A 26,724-nucleotide genomic window follows, 5' to 3' on the forward strand; every position below is an offset into this window, starting at 1 on the left:
TCTCCCTGGCGTTTGTATAGCAATACTTTAGGTAAAATGTAGAAATTTTGTTTTTCAAAACCTAAATTTGGTTCAGATTTATTTAGCAGCATCTTTAAAACTTGTCATTTATTGGTATTTTAATCTTCATTTAAGAGAGGACACGGTTACAAGATGAAATGCCCCAGAGCAGTTTTTGGAATCCTGGAAATTTGCCAGAGGACAGCACCGTCATCTTTAATAGAAATAATAGTTTTACAAACCTATTTATTCCTCATTCAAAATGTAAAAATACTAAGCTAGCCATTCTGTTTCAAATTGTTTTAGGTTTATTAGCAGACAGTATGTGAACAGCATATGTTAAGCACATTACAGTCTAAATCCGTCAGGGTGGTTTTTTTTTTTTATATTAACAGAACAAAATAAAGGTGTTCCCTAGCCAGAGCACATAGAATGGGTGTTCTGTATAACTGCAGCAGAGAGGGAGACTTCTCTCCACTTACCGTATATTTATATTGCAACTGGGGGAGTGATTGCAGCTTAGACAGTCATACCCAGTCTAGTTTTAATCTATCTAGCTTGGCTAAAAATAGCTGTGAAGATGCAGGGGCATCAACCTCGGTATGAGCTAGCAACATGAAATAGGTACCCTAAGTTGTAGGTGGGCTTGTAGAGCCAGCACTGAAACCCATGCTGCTGGGTCTTCACTACTATTTAAATGGTACTAGCTAATTTAAAGCTAGCATGGGTATGCCTACTCTGGCTGCAATCACACACCCCAACTGCATGGTAGCTGTGTCCTGAGGGCATGTCTGCACAAGAAAGTTAAGTCACTGTCAGGGGTCGAGGTCGCCCCCCCCCTGTTTTGCAATGATTACCGCCCTGATGGCGGGGTGAGGGGTCCGGGCCCACCCTCTCTCCGGACCCCGACCCAGGGCCCTAACGTCAGGAGAGAGCCTCCTGACGGTAACAGGCGGGGGTTCTGCCCCCAAACACGCCTGTTCCCGGGTTCCACGGCCCGCCCTGGGTCTGGTTCACCCCGCCGGCCTGCTATCGGCCAGCCGCCCGTCGCTGGCGTTTACCCTCCTTACCTCTCGCACTGCTCCTCCCCCCTTTGCTCGTCCCCTGGGTCCTTTTTATCCCGTTCCCCACCATCCCCGGCAGATGTCCGCACTTCCGGGCGTGCCTCCGGCTCCGGCCCCTGCCGTCTCGGAGCACCTGCCGCGGCGGCAGAGGTTTCTTCACCTCCCGCCGTGGTTTGCCGCGCTTGGCAGTGGCGGGGTTGCTTCACCCCGTCACAGTCACCATAAGACAGCTTACATTGACCTAAGTATGTAAGTGTACCCACTACACTTCCCTGCTATACCTGTTCCTCTGCTATAACTCTTACTCTGCTGACCTTAGTAAATACAACTGGATGAGTAGTGTAAGGCTCAGGTTTATGTAGTTTGGGCAAAGCAGTGTTAGTATAGAGACTGCCTTACTTGTAGGGTGCCTGTGCTGAAAGTGTGTTTGTGTGTTTCGTTTGTTTTCTAGCTGTGAGCCCCAGCAGTGCTGACAGCTGAAGCCTTGCTGCCAGGCACTGGAGAGCCTGGGCTGTCGGCTCCCCACAGAGTACTCAGCTGGAGTCCAGCTGCCACCTGGGCTCTTAGCACCCCCTGGCCCTGCTCAGTGGGTGAAAGTGCCCCTGGCGAGGAGGCGCACCACTCTCTGAAGGAGGGTCATGTAGACATGAAAAGCTGCAGTCATTACTATGTTAGGTCAAACTAAACTGTGTAGTGTAGAGAGGGCCTGAGAGTTGGAAGGGTGCCTGAAGTGCTGGGATGGACTTTGTATCCTGCCCTAAAAGCTGTTGTTTAGAAGCTCAACAACGCTGTGTTAGGCTGTGAATATGTAGGCTCGGGGGCAGGCAGTAGGTTTTCTGGGTTTGCTTCACTCAATGTATGTAGCTGTGAGTAAAGATACACAATTCAGGAAATAGCCCAGTGCAAAGTGTAAGGCAGAATCCAGATGTTCAATATCAGTTCTAGTAGTTTTGCCCACCTGTCTTACAAGGTGCGTGCGTGTTGTGGTGGAGAATGCTTGCCAACAGACAAGCAGTCCATTTAACCTTTCTCGCATGAAATGACAACATCTTAAACCATCCCTTGTTGGATTAGGGACCAGACCTTGCATGTTTTATTTTTTAATTTGTTGATGGATCAACTAGTGAGAGAGAGTTTTCTAAGATAAGAAGATTGGTAGTGTTAAGATTCTGTGCCAGGGGAGGGGAACTTAAAGCCCTGGTACTCCAACCCTCCTGCTGCCTCACCACAGGGCTGGAGCACACAAAATCTACCAGGCCGGGCCCCCCTAGGCTCTGGTGTGTGAGGGGAATGTGGGGAGTGTCTTTCTCCTTCTTAGTTGGGGGGCCACGTTGGTGAGAGGTTTTGGGGGTTTTTTTTGGGGGGGAGAGGTTGCTTTGCTTCTCACTTGTGTGCGGCCCCCAACTGATTTTTCTCTGTCAGTGGCCCTCAGTCCCAAAAAGGTTCCCCACCCTTGATCTATGCTCCATGTAAAATACAAACTGAGTTGCCCATTGTGACTACCTGCTGGATGCCAGATACCAACTCAATGCCGCCTTTGGAAAATCACCTTCCTTAGGAAAATAAAAGTAGCCTGAGGGTGAAAAGAAGGGCTAAAATAAATTGGCAATTAGCCTGGCATTCTTCACAAAATACTATAAAGCTCAGTCAGGGGTGAGTTAGTAGCCTCAGAAGCAGTGTGGAGCGGGGAAGTGCGTAAAACAGGTGCTTATGCAGAAGCTTCCTTACAGCCCTGGTACAAAATGAAACTATGATGGTGTTTGTTTATGCGGGGCCTGAGCCGACTGGCAGGCTGTGTGGTAATGGGGAGCAGAATAGTTGTAGTGGCTTTATAAACACTATACCATTGCAGTCCCTAAATGTGATACTAGCCTGAGCCTGAAATAAAGGCAGGTCAGACTTCCAATACTAAAAACACACCTGCTGACCCTCCTGGAGTATTCCCAAAGTACTGTTCAGGAACGCACAGCTAAGCTGCTGGTTACAAGAGCAGGTGAAATTCAGGATAACAAAATGGTATTCCCTGCTCAGGCCCATATGCAGGAACTTCTGTGGGGTGGTGACTTTTTTGGAAATGTGGACTGCAAGGATGTATATGCTGGGGGGGAGGGGAGATGTAAAAGCACTCCCATGGTCTTCCAAGTAAGCGGGGAAATCTGCCCCAGCCTTCCCCAGGCTGGCCAGAGCATGGGGGAGGGAAGCTCGGGCTACTCCTGCCTTCCCCTGGCTAGTCAGAGCATGCTTACTCGGGGATCCACGGGGTGGGGGGAACTTCCTCACTCTTCGTACCCTACCTACATATGAGCCTGCTGCTGAACACTGCTGGTAGAGAATAAGTACTGGGAAATTACTGGTTGCTAAGAAAATTTCAGCCCCCATCCTCTCTGCTTCTGAAGCACAGTGTGCTGTTCCTGGAAAAATAAGTGGAAAAAATCCCCTGCAGAAAGCTTGCTCAATTATGAGGAAGCACATGCTCTCCTCAATAGAGGCACTGTCTGATGCAGTGCATGAGCCAGCAAGAGAATGTTTCAGCTTCCTTAAATTTAAACCAAAGAAAACCACATTTGCCCTATGATTCAGATGGATTGGGCAGGAATATCCATATATTATAACTTCAGTCCAGATCAGTAGATTCAACATAAGGAAAACTTTTTTCACTTTCTTGTAATAGGAGCATATGTATTAAGCTGACGGTACCGTTTTCACAGTAAAATCTCAGTTTGGGCTAGTGTGGCTTGATGTAGAAATTCACACACCGGGAAATCTCCAAAGAGATTTATATCTACTCACCCTTTCAGAAATGTTATATAAGTAAGTTGAACTAAGACACTATTAAATTGACTATGCACAGCCGGAGAACAAACCCAGGAAGTGCAGTTTTAATTCAGAGGAAAAGAGTTCATGGCTAGAGTAAATGTAGAAAGGTAAAATTAGTAACCTAAGGCCCTACCACAGTTCCTTTGTACTTCCATGCTGAAAAAGAGTAGGGATACCAATATATGCAAATATATTTTGAAACCGCATAAAATAGAAGAAAAAGTCAGAATTAATGCAGTGCACTACAGGTACATCTATACTACGTGCTTATTTCGAAATAAGCTCTTTCAGAATAAAAGCTCCCAAATAGCTATTTTGAAATAGTGTGTCCACACTGCAAATACCCATTTAAATAGAGCTGAGCTGTTTCAAATAGAGCTTCCACACTCTTTGGATGCTGAATTGCATTTAAGGCCACCCAGGAAGCACTTCGGGTAGGACGTCATCCTGCTGCGCAGTCATCATCATTCTGTGAGACATGGACCCCATCATCAGTGGCTTTGCTGCCATGGGCTTCCCCAACTGCAGGGGGAGGGGTCAATCATAGACCTTGTGCCCCAATAGGTCCATATGCTTATGGTCCTTTGCTTTTGGAGAATGGCTAGGCTGCCCCTGTTCCTCCTTCTGGGCCACCGCCTGGGCCACAATAGAATCCAGCACCAGTCCTGAGTTGCAAGTCAACATCCTCATCATCTATGGACGAGGCTTTGGCAGACCCAGCCCCGGCTATGCCAATCATGGACTCAAGGTCGCACCAAGAGCTGCTCCACCAACTTTGTGGCGAATCTTGGGGTGCCGGTTGAGCCAGTGACTGAGGAATCAGACCCGATGGTGGACATCCTCACTGAAGATGCCCCCGTGAGATTGGCCCTGCCACTGAATAAAACAGTGGTAAAAATCACGAACACATTGTGGCAGACGCCGGCATCCCTATCCTCGACGCTCAAGGGTGTCGAGAGGAGGTATTATGTCCCCCATTTGGGGCACGAGCACCTCTATTTGCACCCGGTGCAACGGGGGGACGGGGAGGTGTGCAATTGCACATTGCCAACTAGCAGGCAATGCTCAGTCGCTATGCCTATAACACCTGGCAAGCGATGGAGAGGTTCTGGGACAGGTTGTCCCTGGAGGACAGGCAGGAGTTCTCCGCCCTGGCCACGGAGGCAGAAGGATAGCATGCACCGCCCTACAAGCATCCCTGGATGTGGTAGACTCAGGAGCCAGGATGATGGCGTCGGGTGTGGTGATGCGATGTAACGCTTGGCTGCAGGTTTCAGGGATCCTGTTGAACTTGCAGGCCGCTATACAGGATCTGTTGTTCGGCGGGAAGGCCCTGTTTGCAGGGAATACCGACTCCAGGTTTCTCAGTCTCAAAGATACCAGGTCAACTCTTCGGTCATTGGGCATATATACGCCAGCGCCTCAACACAGGCAGTTGCTGAGTAGGCAGCCGCATAGGGCCCAGCCACAGGCCGCACAGCTGGACTACTGGTGGCGCAGGCCCCGAGGTCCTGCTGGGGGTTTCGCCAATGTGCCGGGCTCAGGGGCTCGCAATAGGCGCCGTCGGCCCCACCCGAATGCAGGCAGGGGCACCACTCAGCCCCCTCCCAATCTGCCCAAGCAGTCATTTTGAAGATGTGCTCGGGGACCGCATACCCATAGCCGCCATTTCCCCCCCTGTTTGGGGACCGGTTGTCCCACTTGGCCCAGGCCTGGTCAGTCATCACCTCGGACAAATGGGTGCTGGACATAATATCATGAGGATACTCTATCCCTTTCCTGGACTCCTACCCCTCCCTTCCTCTCTCTCTGTCCCTCTTCAGGGACCTGTCTCATGAGGCCCTCCTCAGACAGGAAGTCCTCGAGCTCCTGGAGAAGGGAGCGGTGCAAAGGGTCCCTTCCCACAGAGAGGGCAGAGGGTTTTATTCCCTCTATTTTATTATTCCAAAACCAAAAGGGGGCCTTTGGCCCATCCTTGACCTCAAGGGCCTCAACAGACACAAAAAAAGGAGAGGTTTCGGATGGTGACCCTGGCCTCAATCATTTCGGTACTAAACAAAGGGGATTGGTATGCGGCCCTCGATTTGAAGGACGCCTACTTTCATGTCACAATTCGGGCAACCCGCAGGAGGTTCCTCCAGTTCGTGGTATCCCACCAACACTTCCAGTTTATTGTCCTCCCCTTCGGACTGTCGACCGCCCCCAGGGTTTTTACAAAGTGTGTAGCAGTAGCGGCTGCCTTCCTCAGGTGACTTGGGGTTCAAGTCTTTCCGTACTTGGAGGACTGGCTCATCAGAGGTTGGTCAAGGGACCAGGTAGTCGCACACGTAAGGTTGGCGCGGTCTCTATTTGACAGGCTTGGACTCATTGTGAACGAGGAAAAGTCGAAATTGATGTCAACACAAAACAGAGAGTTCGTGGGGGTGGCCCTGTGCGCGGGGCGCGCTTACCTCCCGCTGTCCAGATTCCAAGCAATCAGGACCCCGATATCCAACCTGCGGCAGTCCCTGTTGATGTCTGCACGGTCGTGCATGAAACTCCTAGGTCACATGGCGGCTTGCACCTATGTGGTCAGACATGCCAGACTGAGGCTCAGGCCACTGCAGGCGTGGTTAGCGAGATCATTCAACCAGGCCAGTCAGGGATGGGACCAGGTCCTGACTGTGCCGCAGGACGTCCTGGCCTCGCTCAGCTGGTGGACGTTAGAGACCGAGGTGTGCGATGGAGTTCCCGATCGTGTGGAGCTGCTGTTGGTCCAGCTTATCACAGATGCCTCCTACGACGGCTGGGGGGCACACCTACAGAGTCACAGGGCGCAGGGATTGTGGTCCCCACATGAAAGAGCATTACATATAAATGTTTGGGAGCTGAGAGTGGTCAGAAGGGCTTGCGAGGTCTTCCTGGCCATGCTTTCAGGGAAACTCGTGTCAGTTCTGCTGGACAACACAGTAGCTGTTTTCTATATAAACAAGCAAGGGGGAGCTCGATCGTCCCCACTCTGTCAGGAGGAGGCTCTCCTTTAGGAGTTCTGCATAGCCCACTGCATACAGCCACAGGCGGCGTACCTGCCGGGATGCGTAAATATGCTAGCAGACTCGCTGAGCAGGTCCTTCAGAGTCCACGAGTGGTGCATGAAGGGGGAGGGTTTAGTTCAGCTTTTCCGGTTGTGGGGTCATCCCTTGGTGGACCTATTCGCTACTGAGGGGAACAGGAAATGTCTCCAGTATTTCTCTCTCCTGGGTCTGGGAGTGGGTTCGAAGGGGGATGCCCTGACCTCACCTTGGCCTCCAGGGCTGCTTTATGCATTTCCTCCATCCCCACTGGTTCCCAAGGTGCTTACCAGGATCACTCAACAGGCGTGGGAGGATTCTGCCTTGGGTGCAGCGGTGTTGGGCTCTATTCTGTAAAGTGGAAGGGGGGATGGATGAATGGCATGCTGAAGTGTTACGTGCCTGCTGTGCCTACCTGTTTGAGTTCTATGTTATGTTCTATGGTTGCACTGCTTGATTAAAGTTACCGTTTGTACTTGAATACCGGTGTGGTTGTTCTGTTAGCTAAAAAAGGCGGCTCCGAGCCCACCTCTGGGGGGCTAGCTTGGAAGTCACCTCATTCGAATGGACATGAACAATCGCTTGAAGAAGAAAACAGGATTACTTACCTGCAACTATTGTTCTTAGAGATGTGTCGCTCATGTCCATTCAATTCCCCCCCTGCCTCCCCTGCATCGGAGTTGTTCCGGCAAGAAGGAACTGAGGAGAGGGAGGGCCGGCAGGAGTACTTACACTCCGCTATAGCGGTGCCACTCCAGAGGGTGACCTGCCAGCCCAACAGGTACCGCTGGGGAAAAATATGCTCTGGGAACCGTGCATGCAACATGCATGCACCTCATTCGAATGGACATGAGCAACACATCTTGAAGAACAACAGTTACAGGTAAGTAACCCTGTTTTCCTCGTGAAATGAGGGTTACAGATTTCAGAATAAGAAGCCCGTTATTTCAAAATTGTAGACAGTTGCCTTATTTCAAAATAATATTAGTTATTTTGAAATAAAGCAGCAGTATAAACATGCCCTAATTGAACAGTATAAATAGTCTTTAAATCTACTCTACTGCATAATGTGTATTGGCAGTTCATGAAGTTCTTTTTAAACATGGAATTAGCAGCGTCTGTGTGTATCTTAATGAGCAATTGGCCCAAAGGAAATGTACTGCAGTGTCAGCTACAAGGAAACAATATGAAGTTTTATATAACAGAATAGCTACCCCAGGCAGTCAAAAATCATGAGTTCTCTCCCCCTCCTCCCCACAGCATCAAATTGGCTTAAAAATCCATGAGGCTTTTTTAAAAAAAGGATGGTGGGTTTTTGTTTTTTTGCCACTGGCTTTTGAACTTTTGGATTGCACTCACTCTACATTTTCAACTTTTCTCCACAACCCTGAGGGCTTTATTTTCATGAAAACTGAGATTCTCATGCAATCTCTTAATTGCAGTTGCTAGCATTTGAAGCAAAACACCAAATATCACAAGACTTGGAATAAAATTGCAAAAGTTTGCAACATTGGTATTATTTATGTAAAGTGCTTTGTAGAACTAATAGGGTAGAAGGCTAAAGCTCGTATGAGCTCCTAAGGGTTTGTTGTCATGTACAGCACAACAATGACAAAACTGTACTGATACAGCCATACCTGAAGACACTACTATACCACGAGGGGAGTATGTCCCATGAATGTAGTTAATTCAACCTCCCTATATTGAAGGGAAAGTTCTCCTGTTGACATAGCATAGTTTACATGGGGGAGTTAGGTCAGTATAACCACCCTCCTGTGCGACGTCGTCATATAAATAAAGATTTATATCAATAAAAACTGGGCCTAAGGGTTTATCATTTCTTAGACACAATGTGCTGGACACCACATTTCTGGAAAGATGTGGACACAGTGGAGAAGGTGCAGAGAAGAGCAACAAAAATGATTAAAGGTCTAGTAAAAATGAGGGAAGATTAAAAGAACTGGATTTGTTTAATCTGGAAAAGAGAAGACTGAAAGGGGACATGACATAGCTTTCAAGAATCTAAGGATGTTAAAAGGAGGATGGAGAAAAATCCTTCACCTCTGATGATAGGACAAGAAGCAATAGGTTTAAATTACACTAAGGGAGGTTTAGGTTAGACATAGGAAAAACTTCCTAACTGTCAGAGTAGTTAAGCACTGGAATAAATTGCCTAGGGAGGTTGTAAAATCTCTATTATTGGAGATTTTTAAGAGCAGGTTAGACAGATAGCTGTCAGAGAGAGTGTAGATGTTGCTTGGTCCTACCATGAGTGCAGGGGACTGGACGTGATGATCTCTCATGGTTCCTTTCAGTTCAAGTATTCCATGATTTAAACAGTAGGGAGCAAAAAAACTGTTGAGGAAGGAAAAGGATAATTGCATCACATGATTACTCAATTTTGGTTCTGTGGCAGCTGCTGCACACACTTACACTTACTTACATCTGTAAAGTGCTTTGTAGAACTAATAGGGTAGAAGGCAAATCTGTGGTGTGAGCATGATGAGAATGCTTGATAAGGCACACAAATGATGTGAAGTTGTTGCACTTCTCAGGTACTGTACCTACTGATCCAGAAGAGTAAAGGCTAATTCCAAATGAAAATATGGCTCCAGCAGAGATAGTGGTCCCCTGTCCCAAAGAACAAGGGCCGGGGAGAGGAGGAGGTACAAGGTTTACAAATACGCATCCTTACCAAGTATAGTGTGTGAACTATCCTGAGGGTATGTGTGTGTGTCTTTGAAGCCAATGGGAGCAGGATAAGGCCCTTGTATATAGAGCAGACATAGAGTAATTTTGGGTATCTTGATACTTTGTAACTTAAATACATGAAAAGCTTGCAGAATGTCGTAATTGAATCTGCTAGCTTAGTTTTTCTACATTTACCTTGGGTAATGGATGAAGAAAATTTCAAAGGTTTATTAGATATTCCCCTGATTCTCTCTCTACTTGAATACTGCATATCCAGTTACAGAAAATTACTCTGTAAAGGACTGTAAGCAGCCATTGTAAACAATGTGTGTGTCTGGCTTGTTGGCTTATTGCATTTCTTTATCTTCTAAGTACCTTTGTGAAAGTTTGCACAGCACTGTTTAAGCCCTTCGTTTACTCCCCTGACAGCAGCAGTCCAAGCATTATACATCTGTCCCTGCTCAAATGTAGTCAGGTCAACATTTAGCATCTGATTTTATGAAACTGAAGGTGCATGTTCTCACTAAGCACATGTGCTTGCCAGAGTATGTCCCCGCTAGCTTGGCTACCATAGATTCTTACAGCTGTGCACTGTGGGTAGCCATCCCACACTTCCTGCTATCCATTTGAATTCTTGGTTAGACTCCCAATGCCTCATAGGACACAAATATTATTGCCGCCTTCCTCCCTCCTTGCTTGAAAGCAATGCCCTTTTTTCGCTGGCATAGCGAGCCTAGAGCCTGCTCAGCTGCATGCTGCTGTGGCAAGTATTTCCAACACCTCGGGCATTATGCTGTGGTTTGTCTAGAGCCTAGCCAAGAGTTGCCTTTACAAGGAAGAATGTGAGGAAGCTACATGCAAAGATTCACAGGAACCCATTAAATGAAGTAACTGACATACGCAGGCAGAAGTTAGGCATGTTTACAGAGTGGATTGCTGATTCTGGTCTTGGGAAACAAGCATAGACTGGTGGGACCACATAATTATACAGCTGTGGGGTGATGACCAGTAGCTGTGAGACATTTGTCTATGTAAGGCCACTTGCAATGAACTCTGTGAATTGCTTTTCACTGCCCTGAAGTGCAGCAATACCAAATTAGACCAGGTTAGACCTCAGCGAAAGCAGTATTCCCATTGTTGTTGCTTCTTGCGGTGTGCTGTATAATACCTGTGAAAATAAGAGGGAAAAGTTTCTGGTGAGGGTGGAGAGTTGATGCAGATCAACTGATGTCCAACTGCGAGCAGCCAGTTACTATGGCAATAAGGAGAGCACCTTGAGGGGCTTTACACATCAGAGAGGGTTTAAAAACCAGCTTCATGAATGACCAGACAATGATGTGACAGTTGTATGTGTGTTGCTCATTACCACACTGCCTCCTGTTGTATGCATACTGCCCTGTAAAAACACTCCCTGCCCCAACCACTGTTAGTACAGTAAATGAAGATCTTGCAGGACTAAAAACATGCACTTTTATATAGGTAACACTGTGAACCCAGGCATTGCTGAATAGAAAAGGAGTTGCGGGCATAACAAGGGCCTGATAGCACAGGGCATGGGGAAAGAGGAGGATATGTGGCTTATTGCAATTGCCGTGTGTTGCAGTCAAAGCTGTGGGAATGACAGCCTTCTGTTCCATTAGCCATTCCTCAGAGCTGAATAAAAGGCTTCTGGGGCTTTTCCCACCCTCCCCAATTCTAGGATGTCTGGAGGAGGTGGCTATGGAACTTAGTGATGAGGACAGGTGGTTTATTGGGGGAGGGCTCTGTGCTCTAGCTGTTGTGGCACTTCAAAAGGTGCAGAAACATCAGGTCTGTTTGCTCCTCCATGAACCTTAGCATCTTGTCCTACGACTTTATATTTATGTTCCCTGCATGATCTCCTGTCCTCCTTTTTGATGTGGATGATCTCTATCAGTGTCACAGAGGTCTGTGAGGTCACAGAAGGCCCCCTTGGGGGTGCTTCCTGAAGTGCTGACAAGGCCATTGCCACTCACCTTCCTGCTCTCTGGGGTTTCTCATCACTCTGTCCTGCTGGTTCAGCTTCCTGGTCTATCCTAGCCAAGGCACAGAGCTGAGATCACTGCTCCCGAGGAGCTATACAGGCACTGATACTCTTCAGGTCCAAGGAAAATGCAGTTTGAGCCCAGCTCCCTGGGATACCACTCCCCAAATGGGATCAGAACCCCACATTAATTATATAGGTAAGCCCCCCTTAACAATGAAAGGAGGATGTACACACTGGTTGCTCCCCTAGGTAACAATTATTATTTACGCTGGGCTAGATAGTAAATAAGTGATTTTTATTAAGTACAAGCAGTAGGATTTAAGTGGTAATAAGTGAAAACATGCAGAGCAAAGTGGATTACAAATTTAAAATAACAGAAAACGTATAGCTAATTCTAACACTCAAACCTCAATACAAACTTATTCAGCTTAAAACTGTTCTTGTTCCTGCTAAGCCTTCAAAACCAGGGAAGGCTAGGGTCTTTAATTATCCTCCTGGGTGTACCAAGCCAGCTACAGACAAAGACCTGCTAGCTTCCTATTGTTTAATTCCACCATGGGCAGGAATTCTGTTTCTACGTTCCACCTTCCATTACTTGGTCAGGCCCTTACCAGTCGGTGTGGACCTGTAACTTCCTCAGACAAAACATTGCTAAGACTTGGAGGACAAAAGAGATTGTGTACAGTTGGTCATCTAGACATTGAGGGTAACACCCTTGATGGCTTTTTTGCACATTTAAAACCATAAAGCATTCCATATAGCTAACTTTACACACAAGAACGATACATACGCTAAAATAAGATGCACAAACCCAGTGGATTAAGACATTAAGATGGATAGGTTATATGAGGCAATTTGTCCAAAGCATCTTTGAGTTCTGCATATTTGTGTCTGTAAGTCCATTTCATAAAGCATGGGGGGGGGGGGGGGGGGTTCTGTCACAATCACTGTCTGGCAACAATAAGTCCTGGTATGGGATTGGCTCCAGAGTTAGGAAAAGATCTTGGCTATCAGTGAGCATGGATTTGCCTGCTGAGCATTCTCCTCCTCCTCTTCCTCATCTACAGTGTCCTCCTCATTGTTGCCTGAGGCTACCTGACAAATTGAGTGGGAGGTATCCATGGACCGTTTTGGAATGTTGGCTGGGTCTGCGCTAGAATCCCATGCAGCTTCTCATAGAAGCTCTGGCTCTGACCCAGAGTGAGTCTGTCACATTTGTCTTCTGGTACACCTGCCTAAGTGCCTTGAATTTCACATGGCATTGCTGAGTATCCCTGCTGTAACTTTTTTCCAACATGTCCTGTGAAATTTTGGCATAGATTCAGCATTTTGTCTGCTGGTTCAGAGTTTGAACAAAAACCAGGACTATGTAGCATTTTAAAGACTAACAAGATGGTTTATTAGGTGATGAGCTTTTGTGGGCTAGACCCACTTCCTCAGATCAAATTGTGGAAGAAAGTAGGCATGACCATATATACCAAAGGGATACAATCAAAAAAAGTGAACATACATAAAAAGGACAAATCAAATTTCAGAACGGGGGGGGGGATTAAGGGGGGAAAGGTAAATGTCTGTGAGCTAATGATATTAGAGGTGATAATTGGGGAAGCTATCTTTTGTAATGGGTAAGATAATTAGCGTCTTTGTTAAGATCCCGGCGTAAAGTGTCAAATTTAAGCATGAATGACAGTTCAGAGGTTTCTCTTTCAAGTCTGGTGTTAAAGTGCCTTTGTAGCAGGATGCAGGTAATCAAGTCATTGAGACAATGCCCTTTCTGGTTGAAATGGCAAGAAACTTTTTTCTTTGTGATACTGTCTGATACCCGTTTTGTGTGCATTGATTCTTTGGCGAAGTGTCTGAGACGTTTGTCCAATGTACATAGCAGATGGACACTGTTGGCACATGATGACATAAATTATATTTCTGGATGAAGCAGGAATATGTGTTCTTGATCTTATAACTGAATTGGTTAGGTCCAATAATGGTGTCAGCAGAGTAGATATGTGGACAAAGCTGGCAACAGGGTTTGTTGCAAGGAAAAGTTCCAGGGTTGGTATTAGTGTGGTATGTCCTGTGGATGTTGGTAAGAATCATCCTTAGGTTAGGTGGTTGTCTATAGGAGACTATGGGTATAGGTGATGACAAGTGGTGTTCTATTGTTGGTTTTGTCATCACCTTGTCATCACCTATAGCCCCCAACTTAAACCTGACACAGCTACAAAGACTAACACAGCTACATCTCTATTGTGGTTCAGAATTTGTGATCCTGGGCATTAATGGTCAGGTGTGCTGCTGGGCTCACCATGTTGGCCAAATAGGAAATGAAATTCAGAAGTTTCTGGGACTTTTCCTATGCACCAGGGAATGCAGCAGAGTTGAAAATGCTGGCCAGAGCGATCTTATTGGGACACCTCCCATAGTCTGAGTTTCTACTTGAACAGCACTATTTCTGCAATACCCCAGAAGGCTGAGTTTTAGCACTGCTTCGGTAGAGCTCAACCGTCAGTTTTAAAAGCCTGTAAGGTCAGCAGAAGGGGCTTGGTGGTGTGGATTCATTCGTTGTAAAATTGACCTAATGCAGCTAACCTCAACCTGACATTGTAGAGTACACCAGGGCTTAGGCAGGCAGAATGAACTCCCCTGTCCTAGAGGTGTCATGGACTATTTCATCCTGGGTCTCTTTACTGACACCACGAGTGTAGACATAGCCTAGTTGTGTGTGAATGGCTAGTAGCTGATTGAATAAGGTATTTGGACATGTATGGTATTTCTTAAGGAAAGATCATGTTAGTGGCAAATGATGTCTTCTGAAAGTGGGTTGGCAAAATTGATACACTCTGATCCAAGTTGTAGTCACAAAGGTTATAGTGACTAAAAATGTGATGAGCAAAGCCAACTCTGTCTATTACCTCTGGTACCTCCACTGGATAAAACCCACTACTGGGAAAGGATAGCACAGTTTTCAATATATTACAAATGATCCCTGCTCCCATAGGTTCTCCCTCATAATTTAATAGCTGTGCCACTCTAACTGGAGCCTGTATCCTTAACTTTTCTTTCTGGTTCCATTTATCACAGCACTCTAAGGAGGAAGGATTTGAATTATGCAATAGATTTTTGAAGTAACTTAAAGTTACCTTGCGCAACTTCTGCTTTCAGTTACGTGCATGCCCCCCGTGGGCTCCAGGTGAGTAACTTTGGGATAAACTAGGGTAGAATATCCTCAGATATTTTTCAGAATGACCAGTTTCATTTCTGATCTTTTATAAAGATCTACTAACACAAACTGTTTTGTCCATACCATTCAGAGTCCCACTGAAGTGGCTCTTGAGGCAAAAGCCAAGCCAAAGCGAACATGACATCCTTCATTTGATTTAGGCAGCCCGCATTGGTTGCCTAACATTTTGCATGGAAACTGTCTTCAGTAGCTTATTTTCTTGCAACCTTTGGGTCTGGAATTTTCCATGTCTGGTATTTGCATAGATTTTTTTTTATAGGAATAAAACCAGTAAATGCTGTCAGTGTTGAAAATGTACCTAATTTCTTCAGCAAATGAGCCAAGGATCCCATTCATAACAGCATAATTCACCACACAAACTTCTCACATCCTGTGGGAAGAATCAGTATTTTAACCTGATTAAAAACTGTATCCTAAAGCACTCATAATGGGAGGAAGGTTAAGATTTCATGAGAAACCTTAATTCTAGCATTTTTTTTACTTGAGAGTGCTTCACTTTACATCCTTGGTGATAGTCTTGTAACATAGTGACTTTCATATGGCATTTCTGTATTAATGAAAATAGTGACATTTTGTAATATGACTCTTGAGTAAGTTAATTATGTTCTTTTTGCTTTTTACATTTCTCTATGAGGGTAAGGAGGGATACTAAGCAGTTATTAAAAACTAAGCTATCTGTCTACCACTGCTTTAAAGCCTAAGTTGAAATACAGTTTATGAGCTGAGAATTTAACTTTTTTTCTAGTTAGAATTTATTAGTTGTTCTAACAAAGGCTATAAGGGGCAGGGATGTTTAATCTCGGTTAATTGAATAGTTGATTAACCTCATGAATTCTTATCAGCTACTGTTCTATAGTTCCCAGGGGTGGGACCAGTAGCCAGTGTGCTCTGGCCCCTCCCGAGGAGCCCCCTTCCACTCTGTGCTGCTGCCTCTGTATCAGAGGCAGTAGTATGGGGTGCCAGTAGTCCTGCCCCCTCCAGGACAGGGTCTGAGCTGCATGAGTTGAAACTGATCCAGGCTGCCTGCCCATTTGGCTCCTAATCCACTTTAAATGCATAGCTGAAGTGAATGAAATCAATGAATTGAATGAGTTGCTACAGCTGAAAATCTGATCCATTGTCTTCAGCTGATTCACTCCTATGTGCACTGACTGAAGTGGGAGGTGGACCAGGTGGTTAGTATATGTTATTCACCAGTATATCATTGTCTCCTGCTGTGCAGGTGGTTGCAGGGGTCAGAGAGGCTCAGTTTTGATGACTGTTTTTAACAAATCATTGTGTCCATTCCTGGCAGAAGTGTCCTGTGCCAGACAGTCTGTGCTCCTATAGAATGCTGCTAACAGACAGGCTATGCTGGTTACAGTTTCCTTGCAGCTTCAGGAGAAGGGCTTGTGGAAATCACAGTTTTACTGTGTGCCCCAAAAGTGGAAGAAGTCTGGACTATGGCAAAAGTATGTGGTCTGGATTAAGCTAAAGTTACAGAGGAGATGCATGCGGAAGGTGATATGAGAAGGGTTAAAATTGAAAGGGCAGCTTAGTTAATATTTAGAACAGTAAATCAAGACAATGCTGAGGGTGATCGTGTGCCCTTCCTGGGTTTGAAATAAGATTTGTGTATTGCATGGGTTCTTTACCTACGGATGTCATTACAAACCGTGGCTCCAGTCTTGTAATCAGTTCCATGAGAAAGGCCCTTGAAATCACTGGGGCTCTGAGCAGGTGCATGGATCCTCCTTAAGGGTCAAAGTCCATATGGACTGTACTACTGTTGTCAGTGAGCTTTCTGTTAGTTTTCATGCTGCAGTAATCTGGTTTTGGCAATAGGCTGCAGCAATGTATGCGGTAGTATCTTATAATCACCTGTTTTATGTTTGTTTTCCTAGCAGTGTAAGACACCTGCACTTATGAATTACATCAAACACAAGCCTGATTCTGCTTAAAACACTCTGCATGTGTTCCATAACAGGCTGTGCATAGAGTTATAAGGCCAAAGGCAGAGTGCTTCCAACTACCTGAGAAATATACCAATATGTGCATATTGATGTTACTCAAGGGTGGGCAATGATTTTTTTTGATGGGGGAGCCACTCCAAGAATTTGGAAAGTGGTTGAGAGCTGCACTCTTCCATGATATTAATCGAGGAGATGCGGGGGTCTAGGATGGAGGTTGGGTGCAGAAGGTAGTTTGGGTGCAGGAGACAGTTATGACCTGGGGCACTGAACTGGGGTGCAGGGGGTTGGATTGTGACCTAGGGCAGGGAATTGGGGCACAGGAGGGGGTGCACGGATTTGGGTTGTGAGCTAGGGCAAGAGGGGACTGTGATCTGGGGCAGGGATTTGTGGAGTGGGGGACAGAGGGTTGGGGAAAGGGAAGGGCTGGGGTGCTAAGAGGTAGGGTCAGGCCAGGAGACTTACCAGCCAGCAGCCCATTCCTGAATCAGCCTCCCTGCCAGCCAGTATTCCCTGTAAGCTGTGAGACGGCACAGCTTCACAGGTGATTAGTCAGTCAGCTCTGTGCATGGAGCCCTGAGCCTCTAACTGGGTCAGGATGAAGTTGTGTTGATATGCATCTTAGAGGGAGCACTGCTGCCTGCCCTACCCTTGCACAGGCTGTAGCCATGGGCTCTGGAGCCCCTCCTGCTTCATGGCTGCCTGTTATTGAAACAGACAGAACCTAGTCAATGGGATTGTGCAGGGGGCAAAAGCAGCTCCTAAAACTCCGCCCACCCCCAACTCAGCTTTTAAAGAAAAACTACTCAACAGCCGTGTTTCTGATAGGGTTGCCAGGTGTCCGGTTTCGAACCGGACAGTCTAATATTTGAGCTTTCTGTTCGGGGAAACAAATTGAGAAAATAGAAATGAGAAAATATAACTGTCCAGTATTTTCTAAATAAGATGTAATGTAGATTGTGATGTAATGTAAAGTGTGTCCAGTATTTTTGTTGAAACCATCTGGCAGCCCTACTTTCTGAGCAGCACGCGGTGGGGCGAGGCAAGCAGGGAGCTTGCTTGGGGTTTTCCACAGTTTCTGCAGGCTGGATCCAGGGGCTTGGCGGGCCGTATTTTGCCCACGGGCCGTATTTTGCCCAAGTCTGGTGTAACTGGTTTCTATTAGTGTGTGGCTTATTAGCCTTAATTCTCCTTTTAAAAAACATATGCAGGCCCCATACTTTTTACATATGCAACATAGCCTTCTGTTACCAAGTACTTTTCATAATAGAGGGAAAAGTGAAAATCATTTTGTATCCGAACCGCTACTTTCAGTGGCTTAAGTGACAGATGGTCTATTTATAGCCGCCAAAAGGGTAGTATAGTAATTTGGAAGAGGGGTCATTTGAAATTGTTACTTTTACTCTTCAAGCATTTCGCTTTGTCTGGCTCAGCAGGATGGGTTTTTTTAATTGTTTTCTTAACACCCCAAAATTAAGTGAAAACTTTAAAAAAAGGTTTAGTCTTTTTCTGCTATTTCTCACAAATTGAATAGGGGCATGCTCTTCTGAGCTTGAGTCTAACTTATCCTCTGACTCAATTAAAATAATGAGTAGCTTTCTTTTCTCCACAGTGAAACCCCTGTCAGGAACTGGAGGAATTAGAGGACAGATGTGAGACATCGTTAAGAAGGTCTAAGAAGCCAATCACAACATGACTTTGGATAGCCCATTGATTAAAGTCTGACTTTAATAAATTGTGATGGGGGAAAAAAGAAAAAGGCAATGCCAATTACAATTAGCAATATGAGAGGTAGGTTTCTAAGATCATATCTTGTCCTATTTCAGTGTCATTGGCCAGTATTTTTGTTTACCTTATGTAAATAAATATGTTTGCTGTATTGAAATATTCATGTTGATAAGTGCGGAGGAACATAAGCATTAAGATGTTGTTACTGAGTTCTTGAATGCCTAAGCTTAAGGGACCCTGCAACCCTTTTGATAGATTTTAAGGCCTGAGGAACCATTTTGATCAAATTGATGGATCTGAATTAAATGTAGTAAATAGTGATGATGACCATTTACCCCATCCCACCAAAACATGTTTGTGAAAATAAGTGTAAAACAAAATTATTTCATCTTGTTGCATTTCAGGTCTGCAAGTCATGAAACGGATTCTTCTAGTGATTTTCCTGGCTGCTGCAGTTATGTATGTTATACTTCACGTCAATCTGTGGAAGACAAATTTTTATGCGTAAGTTGAATTTCTGCTGGGCTGATGGTGGGGTCCATGCAGGGATTCGGGTGTTGCAACACTTAGCATTACAGCACCTAACCTTTAGCTCTCCTAGAAAATCATGGGAACAACACTGTGATCTATAAAGCTTGATAAACTTAAAAACTCGTCTGGTAGCACTTTATAGACTAACAAAACATGTAGATGGTATCATGAGCTTTCGTGGGCACAGCCCATTTCTTCAGATGACTGGAGTTTAGGATGCACAGATCCAAAATAAATAGGGGAGAAGGGGCAGACAAAGGAGGTGCTGTAGTCATCATGAACAAGACCGATTATGAACAGGAAGCAAACAGACAACTCACCAATACCAGATTCTACAAGCCTCTTTCCTATCACCCCACTAAGGAATACCAAAAAACCCTGAAAAAACTGCCCATGAAGCTTTCTGATGCTGCTTAGGAAGAAATTTACAGTAACACCCCTTCTAATCCCTACCAGGAACTTTCTATCTGCTACCCAAAATACACAAACCTGGAAATCCCAGATGGCCCATAGTCTTAAGCATTGGCACATTTATTACTGGATTATCTGGCTATATCAACTCCTTCCTCAGACCCTATGCTACCAGCACTCCCAGCTACCTCAGTGACACCACTGACTTCCTGAGGAAACTTCAAAACTTCAGTAATTTACCTGAAAATACCATCCTGGCCACTATGGACAAAGAAGCCCTTTACACCAACATTCCACATGAAGACAGATTACAGGCTATTAAGAACACCATCCCCGGTAACAGCACTGCACACTTGATTACAGAGCTCTGCGACTTTGCCCTCACCCACAACTACTTCCAATTCAGAGATAATTTGTATCTCCAAGTCAGAGGCACAGCAATAGACACCCGCATGGCACCACAATATGCCAACATCTTTATGGCTGACCTGAACAATGTTTCCTCAACTCTCGTCCCTTAATGTCCCTACTTTACTTATGCTACATTGATTACATCTTCATCATATGGACCCACGGAAAAGAGACTCCCATTGAAATCCTTCTGAAATTCTTCAACTTCCATCCCAACATCAAACTCAGCCTGGACCAGTCCACATGAGAAATCCATTTCCTGGACACTACAGAACAATTAAATAATGACCAAATCTTCACCATCCTATACTGGAAACCCACCTATCGCTACACTTACCTTCATGCCTCCAGCTTCCATCCCAGACACATTTTTCAATCTATTGTAGACAGCCAAGCCCTAAGATATAACTGGGTCTGCTCTGATCCCATAGACAGAGACAAACACGTACAGGATCTTTATAGAGAATTCCTAAAACTGAAATACCCACCTGGAGAAGTGAAACAACAGATTGACAGAGCCAAAAAAGTACCCAGACATGAACTACTTCAAGACAGAACCAAAAGGGAGAATAACAGAATTCTACTTGTTATTACCTATAGTCCACAACACAGACCCATCCAACACATTCTACACAATCTGCAACCCATTTTGGAAAATGATCACTCACTAAAAATCTTTGGGGAAAAGCCTATTCTCGCTTACAGACAACACCCCAACCTAAAATGAATTATTTCCAGCAACTATGCTACACATGGCTTACTGGAGCCAACAATATAAGCTACCAAATTAAGGGATCATTCAACTGCACATCCAGTAATTTGATATATGCCAGTGGTCCCCAATGTGGTGCCTGCGGGCACCATGGCGCCCGCTCGGCCATTTCTGTGTGCCCGCTGAGTGATCGGGGCCGGCCCCGCCCCCAGGCACGTGGCGCATGGGCAGTGCCGGCCCCTTAGGCGCATGGAGTATGGGCAGCGTCGGCCCTGGGTGCGCAGCACATGGTTGTGCCTGTCCCCGGGTGCGTAGCGTTTGGGTGGCCCTGCCCCAGGGTGCGCTGTGCAAGGCCTGTGCCAGTCCCGGGTGCACGGCGCAGGGGCGGCATCAGCCCCGGGCACGCAGCAAATGGGTGGTGGCAGCCCCGTCCCCGGGTGTGCGGCACATGGGCTGTTTCGGCCCCAGCACATGGCATATGGGCAACCCCACTCCTGGGCGCACGGCACAGGAGCGGCCCGGTCTCGGGCGTGTGGCGTATGGGCAGCCCCCACCCCTGGGTATGTGGCATAGGAGCAGCGCCGACCCCGGGAATGCAGCGCATGGGTGGCGCCAGCACCGGGCGTATGGCGTATGGGTGGGCCCGCCCCCAGGCACATGTGCGGTCCCGCTCCCGGGTGCGTGTGCGGCCCCGCCCAATGTGCCCAGCATGTGAGCAGGCCCGGGAGCCCCAAAAGGTTGGGGACCACTGGCATCTCTGCTATCAAATGCTGGAAATACCCCACTGCTATGTATATTGTACAGACTGGAAAGTCCTACGAGAAAGCATCAATGGACATAAATCAGATATATGTAAAGAGAACATACACAAACCTGTTGAACAGGACTTCAATCTATCTAACCACTCTTTAAAAGATCTCCAGGTGGCCGTCTTGTCACAAAGAAACTCTACCAGCCAAATACACAGAGAATTACACTGTTGGAATTACAGTTCATCTGCAAGTTCAATTCTCGTGCTAATGGACTCCGTCGGCTGAGGGGTGGCTTGGCCATTACCAACCTAACATTCAATTGAGGTGCAAACCAGCTCTTTGTGTAGATTCCTGTGTTAGTAACCCCCCCATCTATTGACTTTGATCCTTATCTGCTTCATTTTAACTGGCCAATCTTCAGGTTCTTACTGATGACCCTTCTTCTGCCTTCCTGTTTTTCCCTTTTATTTTTTTTATAACCTCTGCTCCTTGTTTTCCACCCTCCCTTCTTGTTTTTCTTTCCCCTTCTTCCTATTTATTTTGGATCTACACATCCTAAACTCAAAACTCTAGTCATCCAAAGAAGTGGGCTGTGCCCACAAAAACTTATGATACCATCTACATGTTTTGTTAGTCTATAAAGTGCTACCGGACCAGTTTTTGTTTAAGTTTATCCTGTTCAGACTAACTCGGCTACCCCCTGGAGCCTATAAAGCTTGAGTTGTGTGTCTTGGTGTTCTCTACCATGATTGGGGGAGAGATGTAGAAGCCTGCACTCTAGGCGTTGAACTGTCAAAGCTAATCAATGGAAAAAGCTTACCAGAAGGATGTGTTAAGCCCTGTCCCTCCCATGAAGATAGGCACATCTTTGTAGCCTGGACTCAGGTGACTTTCTGCTTTTTCTGACTGTTTCTTGTTAATGAGAACCCACAAACTGGATTTAGGGGGATAAAGTGACTTAATTGCTTTTTGCTGGGATGAGTTAAGTCCCTGCCTGGTTCCAAACAAAAAGTCCAGAGAGGAAGATGGTGGTGCCTCCCTAAAAACATTAAACCCAGGGGTTAAAGCACTTCCTGGGTTGTGGGGCACACCAGTAAAAACTTAATAATCTGAATAAGTATGTTTGGCTATTGGCCAGGTCCCTGGTGGCTGTGTAGCCTAGTGGCAAAACCACTGAGTAAGCAGGCAAAAGGGGTTGTCCCCATGTCCTCCTTGTTTTCCTGGCTCAGGAACTCCAAACCACTCCTTATCCACGTCCTTAAGATTGGGTCATGGTCACAAGAGTCCAGATTCCCCTTACATGGGGCTTCTCAGTAGGTCCCCCCTTTTTCCCAGAGGGTGAGATTGGGGGCTTACCTGCTCCCCTGGCTGCTGAGTGGACAGGATCTGGTTCATGCCCTTAAACTGTTGAACCAGGCTCCTGCCTCCATGCTAATCAGCCCCAAATTGAGCCAGGCTCCTTTCTTTTTCTCCTCCCTCCAGGTCTGCCATTGGCTACAGGTAGAGTGGGACAAGGCTAGCTGAACCCAACAACCTTCTTTAACCCTTAGGGTGCTGGGCCCTCCTTTCTCCACTCCCTCACAGTCTACATAATGTCTTAAATACACTATTATCTCTACACATTTATCCTCCTAGTTAATATAAAGAAATAACAAACTGGGTGACTGGGCAACAAAATAGCAGATACATTCAGTGTTGATACACTCAAAGTACTGTAATGCACATTAGAAAACATAATCCTGACTGTACATAGAATATGATGGGGTCTAAATTGGCTGTTACCACTCAAGAAAGAGATCTTGGAGTCATTATGGATCATTCTCTGAAAACATCCATTCAGTGTGACGTGGCAATCAAAAAAGCTAACAGTGTTGGGACTGCTTAGGAGAGGGATAGATAACCAGCCAGAAAATATCATATTGCCTCTCTGTAAATCCATAGTGCACCCACACCTTGAATACTGTGTGTAAGTCTGGTCACCACATCTCAAAAAAGTTATATTGGAAAGGTACAGAAAAGAGCAACAAAAATAATCAGGGGTATGGAACAGCTTCCATATGTGTACCAATTAATAAGAATGAAATTTTTTTCAGCTTGGAAAAGAGACGATTAAGGGAGGGGGGAGAGAAGTCTATAAAATCATAACTGGCATGGAGAAAGTAAATAGGGAAGTGTTGTTCACTTCTTCTCATAGCACAAGAGCTAAGGGTCACCAAATTAAACGAACAGGTAGAAGGTTTCAAACAAACATAAGGAAGCATTTCTTCATACAATGCACAGTCAATCTGTGGAACTCTTTGCCAGAGGATGTTGTGAAGGCCAAGACAATGGGTTAAAGTCAAGATAAGTTCATGGAGAATGACTTCATCAGTGAGTATTAACCAAAATGGGCAAGGATGCAAAACCATGTACTGTAGTGTCTCTAGTCTTTGCTTGCCAGAAGCCGGTAATGGGTGACAGGGAATGGGTCACTTGATTATCTGTTCTGTTCATTCCCTCAAACATCTGGCATTGGCCACTATGGAAGACAGGATACAAAGACATAAAGACCAAGACGGATGGACCATTGATCTGACCCGGTATGGCCATTCTAATGTTCTTAAATTCAGTGTTGTAAAGGCTCTATTTGGTTGCAAATCAAAAAAATGTTTTAATATTTACTGACTAATGAGAATCAACCTTTAATGGAAAATCATTAAAAGTACACTTGCAAAATAAGACTTAAAATAAATTATTTTAATCAAGATTCCTGCTTGCTGATTTAAAGTGTGATTAAAACCGATTGCCTAAATCACTTTAATTTACTTCCTTCTGAACGATTAGATTTCATGATCTTTTGTTTCCACCCACCTTAAATGCTATCATGTGTCATTTTATGACCACCTATAAGTTGAAAAATATGTCATGGACAGTGAAATCTGGTGTACTGTGTGCTTTACCCAGTACTATATAGATTTCACAGGGAAGACCAGCATTTTTAAACTGGGGGGTCCTGACCCAAGAGGCAGTTTCGGGGTGGGGTAGGGGGGAAGTTGCAAGGTTAAGGTTTAGGGAGCGTGGTATTTCCACACTTCTTCATTATCTTCAGAGATGGGCAGTGCTGGATAAAGACGGCTGCTGACTGAAGGCCCAGCTGTGTAGGCAGCAATGTGGAAGTAAAGGTCACAACAGTGTACCACGCCAGCCTTACTTTTGCGCTGCTAGTGGCCACGTCTCTGCCTTCACAGCTGAGATCCCAGCCAACATTTGCTGCTCTCCACCTGCCCAGCCAACAGCAGTGCCGAAGTAAGGGTAGCAGTACCGCAACACCCCCTTCCTCCCTCCAAAATTGAGCTTCCTCCCAAAAAACTCGTTTTTGGTTCAGGACCCCTACGATTACAGTATCATGAAATTTCAGCTTTAAATGTCTGAATTTACAATTTTTAAAATCCCATGATCAAGAAATTGACCAAAATGGACCATGAATTTGGCAGGCCAAATAGGCAAAGCCTGAAAGGCGGCTTACATGTGAAAAGCTCTCACATGCGTGAGTACAAACATCTTAGATAACTGGGTGCATCAGCAGCTCTCATGGAAGCAAACAGTTGAAATGACATTCCAAGTACAAATGTGAGCATGCATGCAGGGACTGCATTTGCACGTAGCCTTCCTCTTTTTAAGTCTGATCTGCAAAATGCACTACAAAACCATGAACTTGGTGATGAATATTAAAAAAAAAAAATCCTGTTGTATTTCCCTTAGTTTGGTTTGTGTCAGTGCTCCGTAATATCAGAACTCCATTTCTCATTTGATTATGTAGCTGTAAATGGGTGGGTTCACCTGCCTGCTTCCAATGCAGCACATACACACAATAGGTATTGTAGAAAGTGAACCCCAGTTTCGTTCCTGGCCTTTGCCTTTTTACATAAAGTAAGACAGAAATGTGTTTACAAAGCTTAGGCCTGGACCCACAAAGACAGGTGCTTAAATCCCATTGTTGAGTACTACTGTGATCCACAAAACCCAGTCTTAGCTGCTGCCTAGCCCTGGTGGCACCTAAATTCATTTGGTGCATATGTTTTGCAGTAAAAGTTCTCCAGACACTTATATTTCTGTCTCTGAGCATTCACACTGCTGCTTCACTCTAGGCATCCGTACACCCATCTCCCACTTATGATCAAGCATGAACCACAAACAAGGGGAAGACAGGCAGAAGAGCAGCCATTTTTCCTGCCAGACCTAAACCGGTAAGCATGCTTAGAGGCCACCTAGCTCTGTATCAAACAATTCAGGGGATGGGGAAAGGACCTCTCAGTCCAGTGGTTAGTAACTCACCCAAGATGGTTAGTAACTTGAACCCCTGCTTCAAGTTGCCCCTCTGCCTGAAAAAGGGAATTGTGACCAGGATCTGCCACCTGTCAGATGAGTGTTCTAACCATTGGGCTGTGAGGTGTCCTGATATGAGTCTTCCCAATCTTTCCTGCTTGAAGTTGTTCCACTCTAAGGAAATAATTTCAATATTAATTGCTATAAGCAGCAGTTCCCAACCTTTTCCAAATGGGGACCCATTTTGACAATTTAGGAAGACTTGGTGACCCAAGGCAATTCAAAAATGGGGGGAAGAGAAGGGGGGCAGAGCCACCTGGAGACACACTTGGAGACCCTTTTGAAATGTAATGGCGACCTGTATTTGGGTCCTGACCCATAGGTTGGGAAACCCTGATCTAGAGAGAGACTCACTCCGTAATCCACTGGCTAGACCTTGGCAGATCCATGTTCAAATCCCTTTAGGCAGAGGGAGGGATTTGCACCAGGAGTCTCCTGCAATCTGAGCGAATACCCTAACCACTGAGCTAGGAGAAGGTAGCCCTTCCCCTCTATTTTCCGTGTTCTTGGGCAGGTGCCTAACTTAAACTATCAAGAATTGTAGGCACTTACGTCACCTAACTCAGGGTATGTCTACACTACAAAGTTAGTTCGAACTAACGTCCGTTAGTTCGAACTAACTTTCATAGGCGCTACACTAGCGCTCCGTTAGTTCGAATTTAATTCGAACTAACAGAGCGCTTAGTTCGAACTAGGTAATCCTCATTCCACGAGAATTAAGCCTAGTTCGAACTTACTAGTTCGAATTAAGGGCTGTGTAGACCCTTAATTCGAACTAGTGGGAGGCTAGCCCTCCCCAGGTTTCCCTGGTGGCCACTCTGGCCAACACCAGGGAAACTCTACTGACCCCCTCCCAGCCCCGGACCCCTTAAAGGGGCACGGGCTGGTTACGGTGCCCGTGCCAGATGCAAGCCTGCCAGCACCCAGCCAGCAGACCCTGCACCTGGCACGGCTCGAGCCACCCACCCGATGCCCCCCAGCCCTCCCCCTCTTCCCGGGA

General features: G+C 45.8%; 1 protein-coding gene across 9 annotated transcripts in view; it reads left to right on the forward strand.

The window, feature by feature from the left end:
- The window catches only part of ST3GAL6 (ST3 beta-galactoside alpha-2,3-sialyltransferase 6), a 96,527-nt gene that overhangs the window by 32,809 nt on the left and 36,994 nt on the right, over positions 1-26,724 (forward strand). For 4 of the 9 annotated variants that reach the window (XM_075907166.1, XM_075907157.1, XM_075907142.1 and 1 more), the window contains exons 2-5: positions 18,427-18,605; positions 18,947-19,046; positions 23,891-23,938; positions 25,487-25,585. In XM_075907166.1, coding sequence (XP_075763281.1) covers positions 18,578-18,605; positions 18,947-19,046; positions 23,891-23,938; positions 25,487-25,585 — 275 coding nt within the window. In that variant the 5' untranslated portion in view covers positions 18,427-18,577. Of the gene's footprint in view, positions 1-14,705; positions 14,815-18,426; positions 18,606-18,946; positions 19,047-23,890; positions 23,939-25,486; positions 25,586-26,724 lie in introns of all 9 variants that reach the window. The other 5 variants (XM_075907174.1, XM_075907198.1, XM_075907193.1 and 2 more) reach the window with 3 other exon arrangements.

This window comes from Pelodiscus sinensis, chromosome 1, assembly GCF_049634645.1.
Source record: "Pelodiscus sinensis isolate JC-2024 chromosome 1, ASM4963464v1, whole genome shotgun sequence".
NCBI lineage: Eukaryota > Metazoa > Chordata > Testudines > Trionychidae > Pelodiscus > Pelodiscus sinensis.